Source organism: Girardinichthys multiradiatus, chromosome X (assembly GCF_021462225.1).
Source record: "Girardinichthys multiradiatus isolate DD_20200921_A chromosome X, DD_fGirMul_XY1, whole genome shotgun sequence".
NCBI classification, from domain to species: Eukaryota; Metazoa; Chordata; class Actinopteri; order Cyprinodontiformes; family Goodeidae; genus Girardinichthys; species Girardinichthys multiradiatus.
The window spans coordinates 39,813,682-39,838,364 of record NC_061817.1 but is presented as its reverse complement, the minus strand read 5'-3'; the positions used below and the strand labels follow the sequence as shown (position 1 = coordinate 39,838,364).

The 24,683-nt window shown below is 43.3% G+C and overlaps 1 protein-coding gene across 2 annotated transcripts; it reads left to right on the top strand.

Moving 5' to 3' along the window:
• Window positions 1–11,336: 11,336 nt before the first annotated feature.
• Window positions 11,337–24,373, top strand: LOC124862995 (SH2B adapter protein 1-like). 2 transcript variants are annotated; one of them, XM_047357222.1, is made up of 10 exons: window positions 11,338–11,519; window positions 13,196–15,225; window positions 15,359–15,460; window positions 16,258–16,349; window positions 17,685–17,767; window positions 18,101–18,256; window positions 19,413–19,624; window positions 19,717–19,891; window positions 20,213–20,303; window positions 21,387–21,544. In XM_047357222.1, the coding sequence occupies exons 2-10, from the start codon at window positions 13,555–13,557 to the stop codon at window positions 21,406–21,408; spliced, it is 2,604 nt and encodes an 867-aa protein (XP_047213178.1). In that variant the 5' UTR covers window positions 11,338–11,519; window positions 13,196–13,554; the 3' UTR covers window positions 21,409–21,544. The 2 variants fall into 2 exon arrangements, with proteins under 2 accessions (XP_047213177.1, XP_047213178.1); XM_047357221.1 differs by lacking the exon at window positions 20,213–20,303 and having other exon boundaries at window positions 11,337–11,519; window positions 21,387–24,373.
• Window positions 24,374–24,683: the final 310 nt, after the last annotated feature.

Below are 24,683 nucleotides of genomic sequence, written 5' to 3'. Positions count from 1 at the left end.
ATCTACACTTCGAGGATTTATTTCCTTATCTACTGACTTCGTTTGGATTTGCATCTAGCTGGTAGTCTCTTGTGCCAGAAATAAGTCCAGTAACCAGTCACCCCCAGGTCTTCTCCAACCCCTCAGTATCCCAAATCAACCCTGGGCTCACATACCATTGGATTTCGTTACTGGACTTCCTCTTTCCTCAGGTATGACAACAGTTCTCACAATAGTGGACCGTTTTTTTAAGGCGTGTCTTCTCATTCCCCTCAGGAAACTTTCCTCAGCTCTACAGACAGCCAAACTACTCACTAAACATGTGTTTCGTCTTCATGGTATCCCTCAGGACATATTATCCGACCGTGGTCCAGAATTCATCTCGCAGGTTTGGAAACAGTTTTGTTTAGCTCTACGAGCTAAGGTTTCTTTGACCTCAGGTTTTCACCCTCAGTCTAATGGCCAAACCGAAAGACTAAATCAGCAGCTGGAGTCAACCTTACGATGTCTCACGTCCACAAACCCCTCAGATTGGTGCTCATACCTATCTTGGGTGGAGTACACTTTAAATTCCCACGTTTCTTCAGCTACTAGATGTTCACCTTTTGAAGCTTCCTCGGATATCAGCCACCCCTGTTTGCTGCCGACGAAAAGGATATTGCGGTTTCTTCAGTCCACCAACATGTCCACCAATGCAAATCTATCTGGACCTCCACCATTCAGACCTTGAACTGCACTGCTGAAAAAAAAAAAAATGTTTTGCTGATCGGAAACGTAGACCTGCACCTGAATACCAACCTGGACAGAAGGTATGGTTGTCAGCACGTGATATACCCCTTAAATCCATGTCTAGGAAGCTTTCGCCTCGTTTCATCGGTCCCTACAAGATTGAGACTGGTATTAGTCCCTCTGCCGTTCACCTTCGGTTACCTGCTAGTCTTCGTATTCATCCTACTTTCCACGTGTCTCAGATCAAGCCAGTGGTCTCCAGTGACTTGTACCCTGTTCCACCCTCCAACGTAAGCATCTACACACTGAGCTCTTTCCTATTATTGCTCCAAGCTCACACTGAACAACACCTGAAGAGACTTCTACAAACTGGATCCTGAATGCCTCTTCCCCTGGTGACCTGACCACGCCTATTTAGTAACCTGTCCTCTTTACTATGTTAAACCCCTGCTCTTAGTTAGACATCATTCAGTTCCCTGTTCTCACCGTTTCTCTTCCCTTCTTTCCATACAGTTGGAGAATCGTCCGTTACGTCAACTGATTATCTTTGTCACAATAAACATCTTATATATATATATATTTATTCCGTTCTCCGGAGTGCTCTCTGTATGTGGGTCAGATCTATTATGAAAATGACACTTTCAGTGTTGGAGGAAATTTGCACACTCCGGCCTGACCTTTCTGAGGAGATACCTCTGGAGAATCCAGAGATGATTTTATTTGTTGATGGTTCGGCTTCTCGAAACCCTGATACTGGTAGTATTCAGGTGGGTGTTGCAGTGTGTTCGTCCCATGAAACTCTTGTTTCAGGATCACTGCCAAAACACTTTTCTGCCCAGGCTGCTGAGCTTGTGGCCCTGACTGAAGCTTGCAAATTAGCCGAAAATCAAACTGTAAACTGTAGGTACGGATTTGGTATAGTCCATGATTTCGGGGCATTGTGGAAACACAGACTTTTTTAAAAGTGATGGAAAACCAATTTTGAACCATGTTCAGGTTTCTAACCTGCTCGGAGCAATTCTTTTGCCAAAAACTATCTCTGTGTGTAAATGCGCGGCACACATCTTCGACAGATGGTTCTGGTCAGAGAGTTTAGGAGGAAACACTGGAAGTTCAGGCGCTGGAGAGGACCATTTCAGATCCTGCTGGTCACCCACACGGCTGTGAAGGTGGCAGAGCAAATCCCGTGGATACACGTATCTCATGGCAAGAAGCTTCCAGCTCCTCTGGATTCTCCTGGTCCCCAGGATCCAAGGAATCTTTTACCTGGATCATCTCTTGCTTAACGTGTGAGGACAGCGGCCCGCCCCAAGGCTACAAACTGTAAGCTAATCACTGGAGAGTGATTGAAAAGGTTGGTGAAGAACACTGTTCTTACAAGGGCATAATAATCCCTTGGGCAGTGCAATGTTTGTTAAAAGGAGTTTTTGGACAAGAAGTCTAATGCACCATAGAAAACAATGTGGGCTACATTGATAACTGGCGAACATTTTGGGGAAAACCTGGTCTGATCCAGAGAGACGGCATCCATCCCACTTTGGATGGAGCAGCTCTTCTTTCTAGGAATCTGGCCGAATTTATTAGTTCTCCAAAACTCTGACAACCCAGGGTTCAGACCAGGAAGCAGGGTCGTAGTTTAACACTCCTCTCTGCAGCTTCTGTACTGCTACCCACCCATTACCCTATTAAGACAGTGTCTCGCCCACGGCCAAAATTGAATAGATTAAAAAATAATCTAAAACGAGGAAATCAGGAAAATCTCATAAAAATAAACACAACTCAGAATAAAAATAAAAATAAAACAATTAAATGCGGCTTACTGAACATAAGATCTCTCTCTTCAAATACATTGTTAGTTAGTGACCTGATTTGTGACAATCAGATTGATTTATTTTGCCTCACAGAAACCTGGCTGCAGTAGGAGGATTATGTTACTATAAATGAGTCAACTCCTACTAATTATTTAAATTTTCACATTCCTCGAAATACTGGGCGAGGAGGAGGAGTAGCAACCATCTTTCAGTCTGATTTATTGATTAGTCCCAGACCAATCAATAGCTACAACTCTTTTGAATATTTAATCCTTAGTTTTCCTCATCCAAATTGCAAAGCACTAAAACCACTTCTGGTTGTTGATTTGTACCGTCCACCAGGTCCTTACTCTCAATTTTTAGATCAGTTTTCAGACCTTTTATCTGATTTAGTGTTAAATACAGATAAAGTTATTATAGTGGGGGATTTTAACATTCATGTTGACACTGAAAGTGATAGCCTAAATAGAGCCTTTAATGCTATCTTAGACTCAATTGGCTTTGATCAAAACATTAACAAACCTACCCACCTTTGTCTTCATTCTCTGGACCTTGTGCTGACATATGGCATTGAGTGTAAAGACATAACAATATTTTCTCATAACCCTGTCCTGTCTGACCATTTCTTAATAACCTTTGAGTTTAATTTAACCGAGTACTCCACACCTTAAAGAAATTTTTATTATAGTAGATCATTATCAGACGATGCTGTAACAACCTTTAAAGAATCTGTTCTACTTTTAATTTCCTCATTATCACTGAAAAACACAGTGGAGGGCAATCATTTTGTTTCTTCTCCTTCACAAATTGATTCTTTTGTTCATTGTTACTTCATCATTGCCTGATGCATTAGACAATGTAGCCCCCTTGAAAAAGAATGTAATTATTCATAGGAGGCTAGCTCCCTGGTTTAATTCAGAGCTGCGTACTTTAAAGCACAATGTTAGAAAATTGGAGAGAAAATGGCGCTCTACACACCTAGAGGATTCCTACTTAATCTGGAAAAATAGCCTACTGTTGTATAAAAAGACACTTCACCAAGCTAGAACAGCTTATTTCTCATCATTAATAGAAGAGAACAAGAATAATCCTAGGTTTCTCTTTAGTACAGTTGCTAAACTTACACAGAGTCATAGCTCTGTTGAGCCATCCATTCCCTTAGCTCTTAGCAGTCATGACTTTATGGGATTATTCTTAAATAAAATTGATTCTATTAAAAATAAAATCTTTGACATACTCCTGAAGATGATTACTTCATCCTCAGCAAGTGAGACAACATTGGAAATAACTGCAGAACCTGATTTGTGTTTGGACTGTTTTGATCCTGTGAAGCTTCCTGAGTTATCAGAAATATTAGCTTCATCTAAACCTTCAACTTGTATGTTAGACCCAATCCCAACCAAATTATTTAAGGAAGTGTTCCCTCTGATTACCAGCCCCATTTTAGATATGATTAATCTATCTTTAGTAAATGGATCAGAACCACAGGCTTTTAAGTTAGCTGTAATTAAACCTTTACTTAAGAAACCTTCACTTGATCGAGATGATTTAATAAATTACAGACCTATATCCAATCTTCCATTCTTATCTAAAATTCTTGAGAAAATAGTTGTTAATCAAATGTGTGAACATTTATACAGCAATGACCTGTTTGAAGAGTTTCAGTCAGGTTTCAGAGCTCATCATAGCACTGAAACAGCTCTGCTGAAAGTCACTCATGATATTCTTATGACCTCAGATAATGGACTTGTGTCTGTTCTGGTTCTGTTAGATCTCAGTGCTGCATTTGATCCAGTCGACCATAATATTCTCTTAGAAAGGCTGGAATATGCTGTAGGGATCAGGGGAACAGCACTAGGCTGGTTTAAATCTTATCTGTCTGACAGATTCCAGTTTGTTCATGTAAATGATAAATCATCTTTAAACTCCAGGGTTAATTGTGGAGTACCACAGGGTTCAGTACTTGGGCCAATTCTCTTCACTATATATATGCTTCCAATAGGTCAAATTATCAGGCAGCATGGGATAAATTTTCACTGTTACGCTGATGATACTCAGCTTTACTTATCCATAAATCCTGATGAGCCCAACCAGTTAGATAGACTACAACCATGTCTTGAAGACATAAAAACTTGGATGACTTTAAATTTTCTGTTTCTAAATTCAGACAAGACAGAAGTTGTCGTCTTTGGACCGGAGTCTTTAAAAAAGAAACTGCTTAGTCAATCACTTAACCTAGATGGCATTAAATTGACCTCCGGTAATAAAGTAAAAAACCTTGGTGTTAACTTTGACTAGGACATGTCATTTAAATCCCATATTAAACAGGTTTCTAGGGTTTCCTTCTTTCATCTCCAGAACATTGCCAAAATTAGAAATATCCTGTCCAGGAGTGACGCTGAAAAACTAGTCCATGCATTTGTTACTTCAAGGCTGGACTATTGTAATTCTTTACTATCAGGATGTCCACAAAATGCAGTTAAAAGCCTTCAGCTGATTCAAAATGCTGCAGTAAGAGTTCTGATGAAAATTAAAAAGAGAGATCATATTTCTCCTATTTTAGCTTCCCTTCATTGGCTCCCTGTTAAATCCAGAATAGAATTTAAAATTCTCCTCCTCACATATAGTTAGTTACTTCCATTAACATTTACTTTTCCTTCCCATAGAAAGTACTCCTGGATCAGTGCTTCTTTGTTCTCTTTGTGTCTCTGCTCTGTTCTCTCAAACCCCCAGTCGGTCGTGGCAGATGGCTGCTCACACTGAACCTGGTTCTGCTGGAGGTTTCTTCCTGTTAAAAGGGAGTTTTTCCTCTCCACTGTCGCTACATGCATGCTCAGTATGAGGGATTGCTGCAAAGTCAACACCAGTGACTGTCCACTGTCTCTACATGCTCATCCAGGAGGAGTGAATGCTGCAAGTCACTGACTGGATCCAATCTGCTGGGTTTCCTTAGATAGAAAAACTTTTTATCCAATTTGAATAAATAACTGAATCGGACTGTTTGATAATTAGGATTAACTGGAATGTGTCACGGTTCTGTCACGGTTTACTTGTAATTGGACCTCAGAATGCAGATGAGCAGGCAGCGTGATGGTAAGTGAAGAAAAGGTTTAATTACAAAAACTCACACTCAGCAGGAGGCAGGAACAAAACAAATGGGCAGGCAAGACAGGCATGGCATGATCAAAAAAAAGACAAGACATAAGCATGAGAGTGAAAGATGTTTCCACGATGACTAACAGAACAGGTGTGAATATATGGCGTGAAAACCAGGTGGAGTAAGGAGACAGATTAACTTGAAGCAGGTGAACTGAATAAACTTAATTAACAGAAAAAAATGTGACTGGAGCAAAACAGAGACTCTTGAACACAAACTAGAAAAACATGAAGCAAAAGCATAACTAGATCTGAAAACCAAACTTGACAAAACATGAACAAGACGACAAAACAAAAACATAACCAGGAAAATAAACAGAAATATGATTCAAAACTCGAACAGTGAAAAACATAAGGAAAAACCCCAAAACCAAAAACCAAACAACCCTACATCATGACAGGAATGTATGAACCTGACTTTGTGAAGAGCCTTGAGACAACATGTATTGTGAATTGGTGCTATATAAATAAATTGAATTGAATTGAATTAGAAGAGGATGCGTCCTTTCAGTCACGAATCTTCCAAAATGAAGAATTACAAGAGATGGGGAAAGACTATTGCATATGTGTTACTCTTTGTATTCATCATTGTTATGTTATTTTGTCTTTTTCCTTTGCATGTATTTGTTGTTCAGAAGCACATCAGGACAGGCAGAGCAGTCCCGATGGCCATCGTAGAGAGGAACTCAGGGCTGGTAACCATACAGGTTCCTAGGAATACCACAGTGGCAGCAAGGATTGACCTCTGTGATGTGGTCTCCTGTGAAGGTCACGACAGTTGGTTTCAGAATGCAGATGTGTACATTTGTGTCCGCACACCTGGGAGGCTAGCAATTGGAAAGTTGTGTCTGGACTGGACCTATATGTACTGGAATTCAAATCCAAAATGTTATGTCAACCCAAACTAACTATATTCCACAGGGCCTGCGGCAACACGTTTGATTAGAGACAAGTCCTCCCAATGAGCTGACAACTCTAGATATAATCCCCTGGTAATAACTGTCCGGGGAATGTGGAAGAATCCCTGGCCTACTGCTTATCGTGCAGATCTTAATGAACTTGTTTTGGTTTTAGGAGCTGATGTTTCGGGAAGAGACCCACTGGGATTGTTTTGAATTCAGTTTGTGGATCAGCCTAAACCTCCTGATGAAGTTCTAGATATTTCTGGTGTTAGCACTTCTCCTAGCCTAACCACACCTCCTCAAGCATTGGTCACTTACTTAAATGTCTCATCACCTGAAGTAATATTGCAGGTTGAAACTGGATTTTCTGACAAAAACACCTGGTTAGAATGGATAACATTTACTGCTAAAAGCAATAACATGACAGAGTGTATTGCCTGTTCATCAGCCAGACCACAGCTTTTCACTACCCCTGCTCCTTTGTTATATAACACAGACTGCCCTGGGTTTGACTGCATGTTAGCTCTACTCATGACTCCTTCACCTAAACATTGTTCCACTTTGAGTGACCTTTTCCCACCTGCTAACAACCACACCATCCCTCCTGGTTTCACTCCTAGAGCAGGAAATTACACATGCCTTACCAGGAGGAATTACAGCTTTGTGGGTCACATGTCTAAGTCTTGGTGCTCAGATACCATAAATGTTACAACCTGGGATAATGCTAGTTCACTCCTTCATGCACATGCTGACCTCTTCCAGTATTGTGGTGGAAAGACACTGTTTAATTATTTGCCTTCTTCTTGGTCAGGAACATGTACTTTAGTTAGATTAGCTCTACCAGTGGCTTTGCTTAGACATCTGCCAACTTCTCCATCCTCGATTCTTCGTCATAAACGTGCAGTGGACTTTTCTTTCAGACATAATCCCACTTATTTCGATGCTATTGGGGTTCCACGTAGCGTTCCAGATGAGTACAAGTTAGCCAATCCTGTAGTCAATGGGTTTAAATCAACATTTCTTTGGATTACTCCTAACAAAAACATTGATCGCATTAATTATGTCCACTATAATATACAGAGCTTAGCAAACATTACCAGAGATGTAATGGTCGGCGTAACTGACCAATCATCCTCCAGTTCTCTTATGTCTTGGCAAACCAGAATGACTTTAGACATGTTGGCTGAAAAGGGAGGTGTTTGTTCCATGTTTGGTTCTTTACAGGGGTTGGACAATGAAACTGAAACACCTGTCATTTTAGTGTGGGAGGTTTCATGGCTAAATTGGACCAGCCTGGTAGCCAGTCTTTATTGATTGCACATTGCACCAGTAAGAGCAGAGTGTGAAGGTTCAATTATCAGGGTAAGAGCACAGTTTTGCTCAAAATATTGAAATGCACACAACATTATGGGTGACATACCAGAGTTCAAAAGAGGACAAATTGTTGTTGCACGTCTTGCTGGCGCATCTGTGACCAAGACAGCAAGTCTTTGTGATGTATCAAGAGCCACGGTATCCAGGGTAATGTCAGCATACCACCAAGAAGGACGAACCACATCCAACAGGATTAACTGTGGACGCAAGAGGAAGCTGTCTGAAAGGGATGTTCTGGTGCTAACCCGGATTGTATCCAAAAAACATAAAACCACGGCTGCCCAAATCACGGCAGAATTAAATGTGCACCTCAACTCTCCTGTTTCCACCAGAACTGTCCGTCAGGAGCTCCACAGGGTCAATATACACGGCCGGGCTGCTATAGCCAAACCTTTGGTCACTCATGCCAATGCCAAACGTTGGTTTCAATGGTGCAAGGAACGCAAATCTTGGGCTGTGGACAATGTGAAACATGTATTGTTCTCTGATGAGTCCACCTTTACTGTTTTCCCCACATCCGGGAGAGTTACGGTGTGGAGAAGCCCCAAAGAAGCGTACCACCCAGACTGTTGCATGCCCAGAGTGAAGCATGGGGGTGGATCAGTGATGGTTTGGGCTGCCATATCATGGCATTCCCTTGGCCCAATACTTGTGCTAGATGGGCGCGTCACTGCCAAGGACTACCGAACCATTCTTGAGGACCATGTGCATCCAATGGTTCAAACATTGTATCCTGAAGGTGGTGCCGTGTATCAGGATGACAATGCACCAATACACACAGCAAGACTGGTGAAAGATTGGTTTGATGAACATGAAAGTGAAGTTGAACATCTCCCATAGCCTGCACAGTCACCAGATCTAAATATTATTGAGACACTTTGGGGTGTTTTGGAGGAGCGAGTCAGGAAACGTTTTCCTCCACCAGTATCACGTAGTGACCTGGCCACTATCCTGCAAGAAGAATGGCTTAAAATCCTTCTGACCACTGTGAAGGACTTGTATATGTCATTCCCAAGATGAATTGATGCTGTATTGGCTGCAAAAGGAGGCCCTACACCATACTAATAAATTATTGTGGTCTAAAACCAGATGTTTCAGTTTCATTGTCCAACCGCTGTATGTTGTACTTTTATTCCAAATAATACAGCTCCTGATGGTTCAGTAGCCAGAGCCCTAGATGAATTGCGGACCCTGGCTCATCACATGACAGAAGACTCTGGTGTAGATCCTTTACCTGATTGGTTTGCTGACACTTGGTAAATGGAAGGATTTTATTATTACAGGTATGACTTCCTTTGCCATCTTCACAGGTATTGTCATTTTCTGTGGATGTTGTGCCGTTCCCTGTCTGCGCACTAATTAACAGATTGATCACTACAGCTCTGTCAAAGGAGGACTCCTCTAGGTCATATCAGATGCCTCTCCTTACAGGTGTAGAGGAACCCATGGATTGCTCTGATGAGTCTGACAGTGACTCTCATGATGATGACGCTTTCTAATAAATTTACCTTGCTTGTGTACCGAACACACACATTTCATTTTGCTAGTATATTGGTGTACTAATTTAATATTCTATTATATTTTCTTCATTTAATTTTTTGAGTGTTTGAATTCTTTCTATTATCTGTGTATTCATTTTATCTGATCGTTCCTTAAAATGTTGTTGATTGAACAGATGTTTTGTTTCCATCAGAATGACAAATTGTTTCCAACAAAGAGGATGACAGTTATAGTAGATTTGATTTGTTGTAGTGTTTAGCTTTGTAATAATATTTCATTATTCATTTTACATTATTTAGTCAATTTTTATTACTACTTGCTTCATATAATCCATTTTCAATTCGTTTTTATTATTAATTTTATTACTAATCAATTCACATTTTGAAACTTTCTTTGAACTTTCCTTCATTGTCATTCAGTAAAAATGTTCTTGGGTGTTCGATAACATATATTTTCATTATGATCGAAGAGGGTGGATTGTTATAGAAAATTTAGTTCCTTGCTTGATTTACTCTTTGATTCTCTACAGGAACTGACAAAAGTATTAGAACCCCTCAGTGTTGATCCATTCTTCTCTTATTTAGTCTTAGAGTAATGCCACACTGTTAAGATTATATCTAGGACAAGCATGAGACCCAGAGAGAGGGTCTCATGCTTGCACGGGGAATTCATACAACTGTTTGTATCATAATCATAAAGCATTACCATAGGAGCCATTTGTAGATTTTTTTTTTTTGGTGTTTGGTCATAGTTTTGGTCTGTCTTATTTAGTTTTGATAATTCTGTTTGGTATATATGTGAATTGACACTCTGACCTATATTTTACTCCACCACTGGTGGCGGTGTGGGGTAAATCTATATAGGTGTCAGGGTTAGAGGGCATCAGGTGTTGGGGTGTGTGGAGGTCATACTGTTTTTTACCGCTCTCTGTTGTATACTGGTTTGGCTTCATCATATCCACCTATTGACCATAATTGCCACCTTTTTGCATGCTGCCATAAACTACCACCCTGGATTTTGGATTCCATTCAATAGTCAGCTTGTATTTAATACATGGGAGCATTCCCAAACCTATCTCCCAGTCTGGACATTACCTTATGAGAGCGTTAGGACCTGGATTCCCCGCACCCAGAAGCGACTAAAAATGGATGGAATTTGATAGTTGCTACAATTACTTTATGGAAATAGATATCATTTTATTTCACATTTGTATCTATTTATGTAGAAATTACTTTTCATATAAAGTGGGTTAGGAGAGTAACTAAATTAAAGATATAAATGAAAAAAAAAACTAAACTAAAATATATATGAACAGAAACATTTTATTTTCATCATTTGTTCAATTCATAGAATGTATGCATGTTTTATTTTTATTTAATTTCATTTTGAAATACCTAATTATTTTAGATATTTAATTTCATTTTTGAGTGATTTCTAATTTAAGTTAGTTATATGTTTCTTTTATTGTTTTGTCTGATTTTACTTAATTAATAATTTTTAATATTCAATTTCATAAAACTTAAAAATACTTTATAAATCCCAAAGGAAAATTTTGATAATTACATTTTTTACCTATGTTTCACAACTTCTATATTGTTATGTTCTTACTTCATTTTACAGATTTGAAATTTTGTTTACATTTTTTTTTTTTTGTTTCATATTTATACTGTTTAGATCATTTCATTTTTAATATATTTTATACATACATTAGTTTAATTCAATGGAATATTTCTAATGTGATGTTTTTGGGTTTATTATTACTACTATATTGTAAAATAATATAATATTTAGGAGCATTTTATTTCCCCGTTGGGGACAAATAGCACTAGATGAGTTAGGTAGTTCAATATTGGAGCTGCATGTTCTTATAAGACGGACCTTCCTGTAAATATCGCGAGAAATGAAGCAGCGCGAGAAAAAGGGGTTCAGTAAAGGCATAGCAATATTCATATTTAGCAACAACAACAACAAGCTTTGATGAAATGGTTGTTTTGTTGTGTTGACAGGCTGGATGCCGATATGTGCGGCCATTTCAGCCGCAGATGAGACACCAGGCTGGGATGAACAGGTACGTTGCGGTCGCTCATTTATTAGCAGCTAGTTAGGGGGCTAACAGTTAGCCTTTAGCTCGGAGCTAATGTTTGTTGTTAGCTACAGTTTTCTGATTCAGTTTGTGGATTCTTTGAAGCAGAACCCACAACAAACCACACAAACCAGTTTAAAACAACCAGTGGAGCTGATTGAAGCTGGCAGTGAACGGCAGGACTGCGTTCAGACGGGTAGCTATTGTTAGCAGGCTAATGAGCTGAATAATCGCACATGAACGCTGCTCTTTGAGTCACTAACCTGCAGTTAGCTGTGATTTATCATCAGCCTGTGGTGCAGGAAGGACTCAGCATTTATTCAGCTATACAGTCCGACACCACAGGGTCAAAAATATGTTCTACGGGTTAAATAAACAGCATCTGAATAATGAAATTATTATTATTTATGGAATCAATAAATTAGTAGGAATAGTCTGATAAATCGTTTAGTTTAGGAATATATAATGTAAGGATTATCCAAATAAAACATAAATGAAGCTAGTATCAGATTTAGCACTTGATTAAACGGCTAATTAAATCCAAAACGACAAGTAAAGCCTGGAGGCACGTTTTAACACTGCATTTAGTGTAGAATAACTTGCGTATTATAAAGTTTTAGCTGCACAATGGATTGAATCACAGTTGTAATCACAATTAGTGCAATATCGCCATTACAAAGGACAGATTGGATGCAAAATGAGTTTGGATCTAATATTTCAGGTACCATGCTGAGCCAGGTTGATGGACTTTCACTGCCTTTATTCCCAGACCCGATCTTAGTCATCAACCTGCCACAGCCAAGGAGAGTTAGGACAAATGGGCTTCTGGGCAATTTAAACTGTCTTTACAATATTTTACGATAATATTATAATATCTTGCCTTCCAGATATTGTGCAGTTCTAATACATTTTAAACTGGAATGGATCTAAATACGAGCAAATCCACCCACAACTGAACTGGTGTTTCACCATCTCACAAAATAAAACTTGTATTTTAGGAATTATTCTTAATTCAACACTAAACTGTTCCTACAAAATGTTTGTGAGATAATAGCATTTAAATAACTAAGAAGAAAAAAAAAACACTGCATAGAAAACATTATACAAATAGTTATAATTGCAATTGAAATTACAACTAACAATAGAAATGTTGTATATAGTTTCATTTCCCTAAAGGAACACTATACGTTTCTATTATATACATTGGAGAAAATAATGTTTAGTGCTTCAAGTTGCACTTTAAAATGAGTAACTCAGTCAGTGTCTTTAAGTGATTCATGGTTTTCGTGATTCTTTTTGCGGTGGGCCGGTTCTGTCTCTCAGATTGTGCTTCATTTTGAATCGAATGAGCTTCATGCATCAGGAAACATACCAGACCCAGAATGTCACTGAAGACCAGGAGCTTCTAATCAGATTCAGTTAGAAGATCCTGCCTTGGAATTTCAGGAGAGGTTTTCCAGCTTTTTCTGCTTTATTATGAAGCTTTACTTCAGCGCCAGAATCAGTCTCCTGTTGCCTTGGTTGACAACATTTCATGGAAACTTTTCAGTACTTTCTACTTTTGCGGTAATTGAGGTCACCTCAGCTGTAGTTTGGAGGGTCTCGTGTTGTTCCGTCATGTGCTTCCTGTTGGTTAATGTTTGTTTCTGTGTGTTTTCCAGCATGTGGCCTCAGATCTCTGGACGTCCGTCAGCTGATGATGAGACAGATCTATTAAATCATACTCTTCTGCTTGTTTGAGGAGCAAGCTGCTGTTAGCCCCCAGAAAATAATGTAACAAGCAGCCGAGCTGCAGCGTTCTGAATGGCTTAAAGCCCATGGTTTATGGGTCCAGACTATGATCTTGTGAACTCTTTGCTGTGGACATGCTGAGTCCTGTACTTTGCTTCACACTCAGCTTTAAATGAGCAGACAGATGTGCTGTGTTTGCCCCGGGTATTTAGTCCAGCTGTGCATTCACTTCCACTGATTTTGTGCATGTTTGAAGTGATTCGACTGAAGTCCTAAACATTTCACCAGGATGAACGGCTCTCTTTTAACCCCGCCCAGCCCGCAGGCCACCAACTCCTCCCCTCTACCTCCGTCACCCTCCCCGTCTCCTTCCCCGCCGTCTCCCTCACTGCTACCTTTGTCCTCCAGACCTCCCCCTCTCCCCCCGTTGGTGAGCTCGCCACCCCAGGCTCACCCGTCTTCCCTGTCCGACACCCCCACACCGTCCCCCTCCCCTTCCCTGAGCTGGACCGAATTCTGTGAGCTCCATGCACGTGTTGCGGCTGGCGACTTTGCACGCCATTTCCGGGCGTTTCTCCAGGAAAACCCACACTACACAACAGACTCTGCTGCTGCTTTCTGCCGGCGCTTCACTGACCGCTTCATTCGTCATTTCCAGAGTGAACTGGAGGGGGGACTCCCGCCGAGCTGTGCTCCGGGGCGCAACGAGATGGTGAGCTGGGCTCCTCCATCAGATGCTACCTCCCTGGAAGAGGAGGCGGTCTCGCCCCTGTCAGGAACTGGAGGAGCAGTCCTCCAGAGCCCCCCCTCCAGCATGGCGCGGGTAACGTCCAAGCCTGCCCCGTCCCGGCTGGTGTTGGAAACCCGCAGTGGCGATCGCTTTCAGGATTCCTATGCCCAGGGTCAAGTCCTGCCACCATCCTCTTCGTCATCGTGCTGCTCTTCGGTGGGAGGGAACAACGGAAGGCGGGAGGAGAGGGGAGCCGTGCTCGTCCCTGGAAACGGAGACGCCCCAGTAGAGGAGGAGGAGGAGGACAGTTGGCCCGGAATAGCTTTAGTTGGCGAAGGTGTGGAGCACGAAGAGCCGGAAGCAGAGTCCTCTGAGGCTGATCACACTCCTCATCTTCTTCCCTCTTCTGTCTCTCCTCCGCCTGACTCCAAAGGCAACGGCACGCCCAACTGCTCCAAAAACAAACTGAAGAAACGCTTCTCGCTGCGGAACGTGGGTCGGAGCGTGCGTGGAAGTGTCCGAGGAATCCTGCACTGGAGAAGCTCCTCCAGCGACGCGGCTCAGAGCCAGATGCCCTCCAGCTACAGCTACACCTTGGGCGTCCAGGACTCCGGCCTGGCCAAGAGGAACTCTGCCACACAGCCTCCTACGCCCACCTCCTCGATGCCGGTGTCCCTGTCAATGCCCCTCTCCCTTCCTCACTCCTCCTCCTCCTCCCTGCCTCCCTCATCATCCAGCAGCGCCACCTCGCTGTCTCTGTCCGAGGCTGCTCGGGACCGCCGGCGAAGCAACGGCGAAGGAGGTGAGAAGGACAAGTGGAGCCATCGTCTGGAGAAACTCAGATTGTCCCGCTCACCACCTCCAATCCTCACTCATACCCTTCACCCCGGCACCAACCCGCAACCTCCAAGCAGCGCCGCTACCATCGGTCCTCCCAGGAAGGTGGGGCGGCTGGTGCGGGAGGGCGGGGTGAGCGTCAGCTCGTCTAACGACGAGTTAGGTGGGAACCACGGCTTCTCCGGCTTCTCGTTTGGTTTGCTGCATCATGGCGCAGAAAGCAACAGCTCGGCCGCGTCAGCGGGGGCCCAGGCGGCTCCAGTGCAGCCTCTGGCCAGTGGTGGGAATGTGCCCTGGAGGGGGGGCCGCTGGCATAAATGTCGTCTGGTCCTCAGAGAGCGGGACCGAGAAGGGGGAGAGGAATACTACCTGGAATTCTTCATCCCACCAAAGGTGAGTCTTCTCCCTGCCTGAGAGATCAAAGGTTTCACATCGTGGAAATAAAAACACAAGTTAATATTTTCAGGGATCCTCCTCCTCTGAAGCAGCAAGTAGTTTTATTAACGAGGTCCTGTCTGTTTTTCAGTCCTCGAAGCCTCGGCTGACCGTTCCCTGCTTCTCCATCATGGATGTGAGGAGCACCACAGCCCTGGAGGTCCCTGACAAGGAGAATACCTTCCTACTGCAGGTACTGATCCAGTTCGCCGTATGTCTTCACTGTAGGATGCTGGAAGAGTAGAGGTCTGGAGATTCTGCCGCTCCTCGGTCTGGTCACAGATGGACCAGTTTGTCCTGTTAAATTGAAGTTAACCGGGTTGTCTTTAGAACCTCAGCGCCGCTGCCTGTGGGCCGGTTCTGTCTCTCAGATTGTGCTTCATTTTGAATCGAATGAGCTTCATGCATCAGGAAACATACCAGACCCAGAATGTCACTGAAGACCAGGAGCTTCTAATCAGATTCAGTTAGAAGATCCTGCCTTGGAATTTCAGGAGAGGTTTTCCAGCTTTTTCTGCTTTATTATGAAGCTTTACTTCAGCGCCAGAATCAGTCTCCTGCTGCCTTGGTTGACAACATTTCATGGAAACCTTTCAGTACTTTCTAAAAGTATTTACATGCCTGAAACGTTTCCACAGAACCACCACAACCTATTTAATGTGACAAAACAACTCAAAGTACAGCAGAAATCTTACTTGGTGTTTAGAACGGGACAATTTGAGATGCAGATTCTACTTTATTTATTTAGATGCATGGGTTTTATTGGCCATGAAGCCATAATTTGAACACGGATTTAGCATAAATATGTAAATTATATCACAACTTGTCTGACTTTTAAAGGAGAGAGTTTTTTTTTCTAAATTCTCTCAGCTAACTTTTATAAAAGTTGACATATTTATCATCTGCAGACTAGTTTAGCTGTCAGGGTTTTCTTCCTCGAAGCCCAAACGGAGCGGGCTTCTTTCTGATCAGAGTTCTGCTCTTCCTTAGCTGGAGGGGTCGGCCCAGTATGTGATCGAAACACGAGATGCTGTTCAAATGAGAGCCTGGCTGAGTGACATCAGGAACGCCATCTGTCTCAGGTAGTGATGCTGTTTAACTCTGTTAAATGTTTGAAAGTAGCTTATTTACCATTTGATTATTATGTTCACGCCCCATGCTGGTGGTTTTCATACTGCATCTATTTCATATTAATTCATTTCATATTCAATTCAGTGTTTAACTGTGTATGCGGGGTCAAGGTAACAAAAATGAACTTAAAATTAATTAAAGGTGTGAAATACTGAACGTGGTAAAGTTGAGTGCCGTAAAAACCAACATGATTAATTTCGCCTCTATGAAAATTAAAATTGAAAACTCTGCTGTCGCGCCGGGGCTGCTGCCGTATTCTGATCTACTGGAAGTAAGCGAAGTGAACAGAGGAGCAGAGCCTGCTGGTGGAGGAGAAGAGAGGAGTGTTAAAGGTAGATTTAGTTCTGGGATCACGGTGGGAACCAGTAGATCAATGCGTCGTTCCCTCTGCTTTCAGCACCAGCCTGGAATGTGAGCAGCTCTGGTTCCTGCTGCATTCAGAAGCTAGAGAGGAGATAGCAGCACCAGAGAACTTCTCCACAGATGTTGGAGATGATCATTTAGACTGCTGACATCATCATGAACAATACAGCAGATTCACCTCATTTATATCTTCCTGCTCTGGATATAGAGCTCAGATTATTGGACTGTTGGAGACACTTTCTATTTATGTAGATCTATATTTCTTAAAGAGTTTTTCCAAATTAATTTTTTGAAGCATTTTATACTCAGTAAATATTTAGATAATTCTGTATTATATTGTTTGTAATTTTTTATTCATGGTTATTAATTATTGTTTCTAGTATTTATTGATCCTTCCTAATATCATCTTACTAGAGGTTGACCTTTAACCTGTCCTGCTGCTGAAACTATTTCATTTCCTCCTAGAGGGATGATAAAGTTAATCTTATCTCTATATTAATAATTATATGATTGTTCTAGAAGGTTCTGTTCTCATTAACTCGACTGTTTAGGAGGTGGATCTCTGCACCATGGAGCTGGTAGCGTTTTATTCATTTACTGTTGTTCATTGGAGGAGAAGATCTCTCCTTTCTCTCTGTCTTTCCTCCATCTTCTCTGCTTCAGACACTCTTAGGGTCACTAAAGGTCCTCCTCACTAACATCTCCTCACGTTAGGAGCTCTCTGAAGGTCTCAGATGCTAAATGAATAACTTTTATCTTATCGAGGGGAAATTATAAGAAAAATCTGAGAATTTGATCATTTTTCTAAGATTTTTCTTAGGATGACGTCACCAGGAGCTACTTTCAGTCTGATAAATATTTGAGAATATGGCCCAGATGTCCAGCAGATGTTAGTGTGTTTAACTGTCTTTTTCCTGCTGCAGTGAGCAGGAAGACGCTGAAGGTGTGTGTGCTGCTTCATTGGACCTCAGTGGAACACCTGAGATCAGCGAGCGCCTTTCACAAGGTGAGTGTTTGGTTTCCTGTCTCCACAGGTGGACGAGGACTCTGCCAGCTCTCATTTCATTAGATTACACTTTGCTCTTTCACTTTCTGACATGAAGGTGAAAGAGCAACCAAAGTCCAAGGAAGAACTCTAAAGAACCTTCAGAAAGCTCAGAGAACTGTAGATCCAGATCACCTGGATCAGTTGAAGGCAAACAGAAATCAGAGCTGGGTCAGGACTTCTTTTCAAGGCTGGGAGAAAGAAACATGAAGTCTTTGTACTGCTTTAATGAATCAACATATTGTGTAATTTTCCAAACATCTAACCATGTGCTGATCCTCCTGCTCCTGTCAGTCTGTTACGGAGGAATCGGAGGCTCCTCCACTCTGATGGATCCGCTTCCTCCGGAGCTTCCACCTCGAGCTCCACTTGACGAACCAGATGGCAGGAATTTTGGAGGGGGCGGGGCTAGTCTGGGCACCCCTTTTGCTGAGACGCCAGATGCGACAGGTAATCATGACCCAGACCAGAGGTGAAGAACTGAAATATTTGGTTTGGAGGGAGAGCAGAAATCTGCCTTATTGTTTTATTAGGATCATCTTAAATGTACAACAACAACTAGACTACAGTTCAGAGGCTTAAATGAACACTAGGAACAGGACTTTATGTTGTCCTCTCCAGAACATGGACTTTGTTGTCCTTCAGCCACTCTGTATCTGACATTGTCCATGGGGACCCATCTGTGTCCAAGTTTAACCTCCTGGCTGATGTCTGCAGATGTTGCTTCAATATTTCCACATAATGTTCTTTCCTCATGAGGCCTTTGTTTTGTGAAACGCTCCAACAATAAATCCCCACAGCATGATGGTACCACCTCCGTACTGTTCTCAGGGTTCAAGCTTCCACCTTTTTCCTTCAAACAGGGGTCATAATGTTCAAACACCTCAGTTTTAGTCTCATCCTGGCTGGTTCTGTTAATATTTAGTGCTGGCTTCTTCCAGTCCATGTTGGTTCAGGACTGGTTTCATTGTGGATAATGACTCTCCTGCCAGCTCCAGCAGCATCTTCACAAGGTCTTTAGCTTTTGTTCTGAGGTTGATTCACACATTTCTCACCAGAACCCGTTCATTTCAGGGAACTGTTTGATGGTTGGACATCTCCATGCGGTTTATAGCCACATATAATTGTTTGAACAGATGAACGTGGATCTTTTGCGCCGGCTGCTTCCTAGACAGAAGGTTACAGAACCATGACCTCATCATCATCTGAGCTTTCATTAATAGTTAAAGGCACAGTAATCGGAGTGTATGTAAACTTCAGAATTTGAAGAATGTAATATCTGTGAATCTGTTTATGTATAATTAGTTTGTTATGCAGAGGCATTTTATTAATTGATGGATCCTACATGGTGGCACCATGATTGAAGACATCAGCCATGAGTTGTCTCATTTAGGTCTAAAGGAACTCTTGAATAAAAGTCCATGGATCCAGGTTAGCAGCATCAGTAGAACCCTGGTGTTGTTTAGCATATGAGTAGAAAGACTGAATGGAAAAGCTGGAGAAACAGCCTGATGTTCAGAGGAAACAACCTGCTGCTATATTCCAGAAAACATGGAAAATAAACGACACTTATGTTCTGTAACCTTCTGTCTTTCCCTCCTGTTAGGGTCATTCCTCTTCTCTGACGTGGTGACATCTGAGGCGGTGGAGCACCCGCTCAGTGAGTGTCAGTGGTTCCACGGCACCCTGTCTCGTCTCAAAGCGGCTCAGCTGGTCCTAGCTGGAGGCCCGGCGAGCCACGGCGTGTTCCTGGTCCGACAGAGCGAGACGCGGCGAGGAGAATACGTCCTCACCTTTAACTTCCAGGGAAAGGCCAAGGTGAGTTTCAGTTCTGGGAACGACTCCCAGACACAGAGAGAAGACTGTCTTCGTGTCTCTGCAGTTCAGTGAACATCTTGGGTCTCTCACAGCACCTCCGTCTGTCCCTGAATGAGGACGGTCAGTGCCGAGTGCAGCACCTCTGGTTTCAGTCCATCTTTGACATGTTGGAACACTTCCGGGTGCACCCGATCCCTCTAGAGTCCGGCGGCGCCTCTGATGTCACGCTCATCAGCTTCGTTGGGTCCACCGCAGTCCGACAGCCAGGTAGGACCAACACGACGAGCAGACGGCTTTGTGTTCACTCCTGATCTGCTCTGATCAGCCATCTTTAGTCAGCTGTGTGCATCACCATAGCCTGGACCGGTGCTCCTGCATGCTTCAGTCCATGTTCTCTATTCGTTCTGCATGGTTCGCCATTCTCATAGCTTTCATCACAGGCTTCAGATGTATAATATCACTGTTTTTCTAATATGTTTCAAACATTAAGCAGAGGAGAAGTTGTTTGAATCCCAGCAGCACCGTCCATCTGCCTGGCCCATCTGACCTCTCTGTTGTTGTCTTGTATCGTTGGCTCACCCCCTGCAGGCCGGGACAGGGCGGGCAGTCGGCCTGCGGTCTGCGACGCCATCACCACGCGCCATCCCGATTCTCCATCAACCCCCATCTCTGACTGTGTGTAAGTGCGACCGGACTCGGCTGAAAGAGAGGACGTGTGTGTGGCAGTGAGGACGTATTTCCCATTTTATCCAGACTCTCATAGTGACTTCTTATCAGAACCAGTCAGGTTCTGAAGCTTAGTTGAGGAGCTCCGGCTCGGTGAGGGGCATCCAGTCCAAAACATTCTCAGAAACAGTAGCGCAGATGTTCAGGAAAAGGTTCTGCGTGTGGTCGTTTCCGACACCAGTTGTACATTACAGGGTTCCTACGTAGTCTGGAAAAATAGTTATTATATCAAAAATTATTATTCTGAAAAATATTCCATATGAATCACTGGCTGGGAAACAGCAGGAGGAGATATTTCAACCAGTCCCGAATATCCCATCCGGTACCATCTCATTCCATTTACATCTATATGTTATGAGTCCATGCTGCCCAGTTCTACACGGTTCTGTACCACCCATACCACCAGTACCAGAACATCCAGTCATTTCTGTTCTGGGCTGAACAGATAAATGATGAAATGACAGTTAGATGATTAAAAGTCTAATCTAGAACATCAGTAGAAGCAGAACGCTCAGTGTCCCTCGGGTCTTCAGGAAGGCTGATGGGAAATAATGCCTCCTTCCAGCTTGTAGTTCTAACTTCAGGAGACCTGATGGATCTTCACACAGATCAGATAAATATGTTGCAATAAGAACATTAATGGTTCTAAAAACAGAAGAAGATCAAAATCAAGTCTAAACACCCAGGGAACCAATGAAGACTCATTGGACCTGGAGAAAAGCAGTTGGACTCTGTTAGTGTTCCTCTGATCTGCATCGTTCTGAGCTGCAGTCTGAAACCCGCTAAATATATTTAGTGTGTTAACATCAGAACCACATGTAAACCTGCATGGAGAGAAAGGTTCGGTTGGGTTGATATGAAACTAAAGGATGTGTAAATGATGCCATCACTGAGAGTTGATGTTTATGTTTCATGGAGTCCATAACCACGGAGCTGCTTCACCTAACTCCTCCCACTCACCCGCCTCCCTTCTGTCCCTCCTCTTCTTCTCTGCCTTCCTCCTATTTACTCCCCTCCTCTGTTGATTCTCCTGCAGACTCGAGCAGCAGACCCCGTAGTCCACCTCAGCCTCCCCCGCTGCCCCCGGGACGCCCGCCGCCACCGAGCCCCCCCCAGGAGAGAGGAAATGAGGTCGAGCCTGGAGGACGGGGACCACCCCTGGGTACAGCTGCAGCAGCAGGCGGAGCAGGAAGTGGAGGCAGCGGAGGAGGAGTGGAGGACTGGGAGGAGAGGGACAGGGAGACTCCTCTGCAACAGTTAGAAGCTGTGGAGGGAGAGGAGAGGGATGGAGCGAGGGTCCCTCGAGCCATCGATAACCAGTACTCCTTCTTCTGATGAAGAGGCGAGGAGGAGGAGGAGGAGGAGGTGTATGCCTGGGTTTATGTGTGGAATGAAGTGAGATTAGATGATGCGGTATCCATCACAGCCATTCATAACCAGTATTTTAATTTGTTAGCGAGGAGGAGGGGCGGTCCCAACACTAAATGAGACAGAGAGAGGAGCAGGCAGGTGAGAGCAGCTTTACGACACTAACAAGCAGTACTTTTTTCACTTTCTAGTCAGATAAGCTTCGGGCTTTTGCCGGTCCGCCTCACAGAAGACTCTGAATCCTACGTGTGAGTAGTGAGAACTCAAGCTGGTGAAGCCAGCAGATCCAATACCTCACGGTGGTCCTGCCAAGACAGCCAAACATACTCTGTGTTTCTACTGCGGCAAGCAGACCCAAAACCTTACACCGTCGCTGGTACCGAATCCAAGCTTCACCTTGACTTCTGATCCGGGTCTATTTCTTTCTACTTTCCTTTCGGGGATCCAGACTTCCCTCAGTTAACGTGGTCTGGATGAGCAGTTCTCCAGACCTTCTGAAGGTTTTTCAGAGTTTTTCTTTGGGCTTAGGCATGTTCATTCAGTTTCAGTCCAGAACCGGAGCGCTGAGCTATTAATTGTTCAGGGGGAAAGGTTCCTAAACCAAACACATGAACTAGAGTTGAGTCTAAATTAGATCATCAGGGTTCCTGCCCCTTTTCTTCAGTCGGATCTCTCAAGAATCCCAAAGCTAACCCAGGTCCACAGACAGAAGCTAGGAGAAGATGGAGCGTCCCTCAAGTCGTGTCAGGTCAGATGATAAGGAGATCTTATCATCCAGGAGGACTGTGAAACATTTGGGTGGACATCAGAACCGGTTCTGATTGTGCAAACAGGCATGTTGTTACCTGTAGACTGATACAGGTTAGACTCTGACCTTTCACCCTGGGGTCAGTTTATAGGAGTTTTTCATTGAACGTATGCGATTCCACTACTAGTAGAACAGACACTAATGGGTCCGTTTACATGTGGAGGTCCGGCTTTCTTCACGTTTGCTTTATTTATTCAACCTTTGAAGTGTCCGAACGGACCGATCCAGTCCAGACGCCTTGTTCATGACTCTCAAACTGAGACTTGAGTTATGAGGAGGTTGGTGAGGTCAAGTGGAGATGTCCTGCTGAGATCACCCAGCTGGTAGAAATGAGTAGAACCAAATGATGACCTGTAATGTACTCCTCACATTGACCCAGTTGTATATAAAACAGTTGATCTGGTCTTCAGTTAAACCTATAAACCACTCAGATCTGTTCCAGGTCCACCAGCTTACTGCAGTTAATTGACGGTCCAGAAGCGATGGACTCCTTTTGGACTCCATTTCTTCTGAATTCTTCTGTTTGTTTCAGGATTTTCGGGTCAGTCCTCCTGCAGCAAACATGTTAATATGAAGATCTGCTCTGACTTTAGGTACTGATCCATAGCTTAGCCATCCTTACCATCAGAACCATCACTCAAAGTTTACCCGGGTCTCAGGAGGTTGGACTTTACCTGACTCAGTTTGAGGATTTGTTTTACAGATTTTTCCACAGAATGTTGCCTTCAGGTCCATATTTTCTTCACAAGGAATCCAATGTTTCTCCCTGGAAAGGAGGCAACTGCTTAGAACTGTTCTTACCCGTTATGTGTTTTGATAACGGGGGGATATTCCTTTAAAAATGGTCCACATCTGGACCCAGAGTCAGAGACGTCCTGGTGCTCGGTACCTTCCTCCTAACTTCTTCTAGGAGAGCCCAGCTCAGCTACGGTCCGTCAGAGAGGGGTCCAATCAGAGCCCAGAGTGCAGATAGACACGCCCATGCTCTTATTCACTCCCTGTAGATTTCACCTCTGGGTGGTTCTGTAGAAACTGGACTTGAAGGTTCTGCTACAGGAAACACTGCAGACCCATGCAGATGTAGATGTGAGCCCACCAGAAGGTTCTGGTGTAATCAGTGTAGTTTAAAGTCTCCCTCTCTGGTTCTGGCTTCAATCAGCAGCTTCTTCTTCTTCTATTAATCCTTCTTTCCCAGCGGAGCCACCAGGAGGTCAGGGAATACTGGATGTTTGGGAACGTCGCTGCTGTTTAAGAACAAACCGAGCAATAATTCACTTCGCTGATTAAAACCTTCTGTTTCCAGAAGATGTTTCTGATCCCAGAGACTCCGGGCTGGAAGTGAAGCGCTGTGTAACGTTTTGGGTCTGGAGTAGGAACCGTTTACCTCAGCATGGACAGTCGTAGTAAAAATAATAATGATGGTCGGATTAATAGCATTAAAATGTTTTCTTTTGTAACTCTGGTTCTGACTCCATCCCAGTTCAGACGTCTTTGTGCCTTTTTTATTTGGCTGACGGGGTCCCTTCCTGTTTTCCTGCTGTCCTCTCCTCCTCAACCCCATCCTGCAGTCATCAACATCTGGAGAACATTTCAGAGGACATACCTTCTTATTTCTAGTTGTGCCTTTCTGTCTGTCTGCTCATCCTCCTGCGCTGTCTTTCTTCAGTCCCCCTCCTTCATGTCCCGTGTCCTCGTCTCATTGGAAGACTCTTCGTGCCTTTTTCTGTCTCTTTCTGTCTTTGCTGGGACCGTTGGTGGAGGACAGAACCGTCTGTCCATCCTGTGTGGTTAGTTTCAGGTACTACGTTGAATTTAATGATATAATATAAATATAGTGAAACATTGAAGTTGATGTGTGGTGTTTTTATTTCTTCACTCCTGGTTTCTCTGTGGAGAATCGGTTCTTAAGGTTCTGATCCGTTCAGTCATTGTCTTCTCCTTAGTCAAGATTAGTTCTTGGAGGTGGGAGGTCCAGGAGGAAAACCCAAGCATCCTTCTTCTAAGCAACACTCCAGCTCCTTCTAGATGGGATCTCAAGCTTGTATGAAATCCTTCAGAGAGTTCTGGGTCTGTTTCTGGTGGAACAGGCCCAGTCTGACGGGATCCAGTTAACTCCACTCAACGTGGAGGAGCAGCAGCTCTACTCTGAGGATCTTA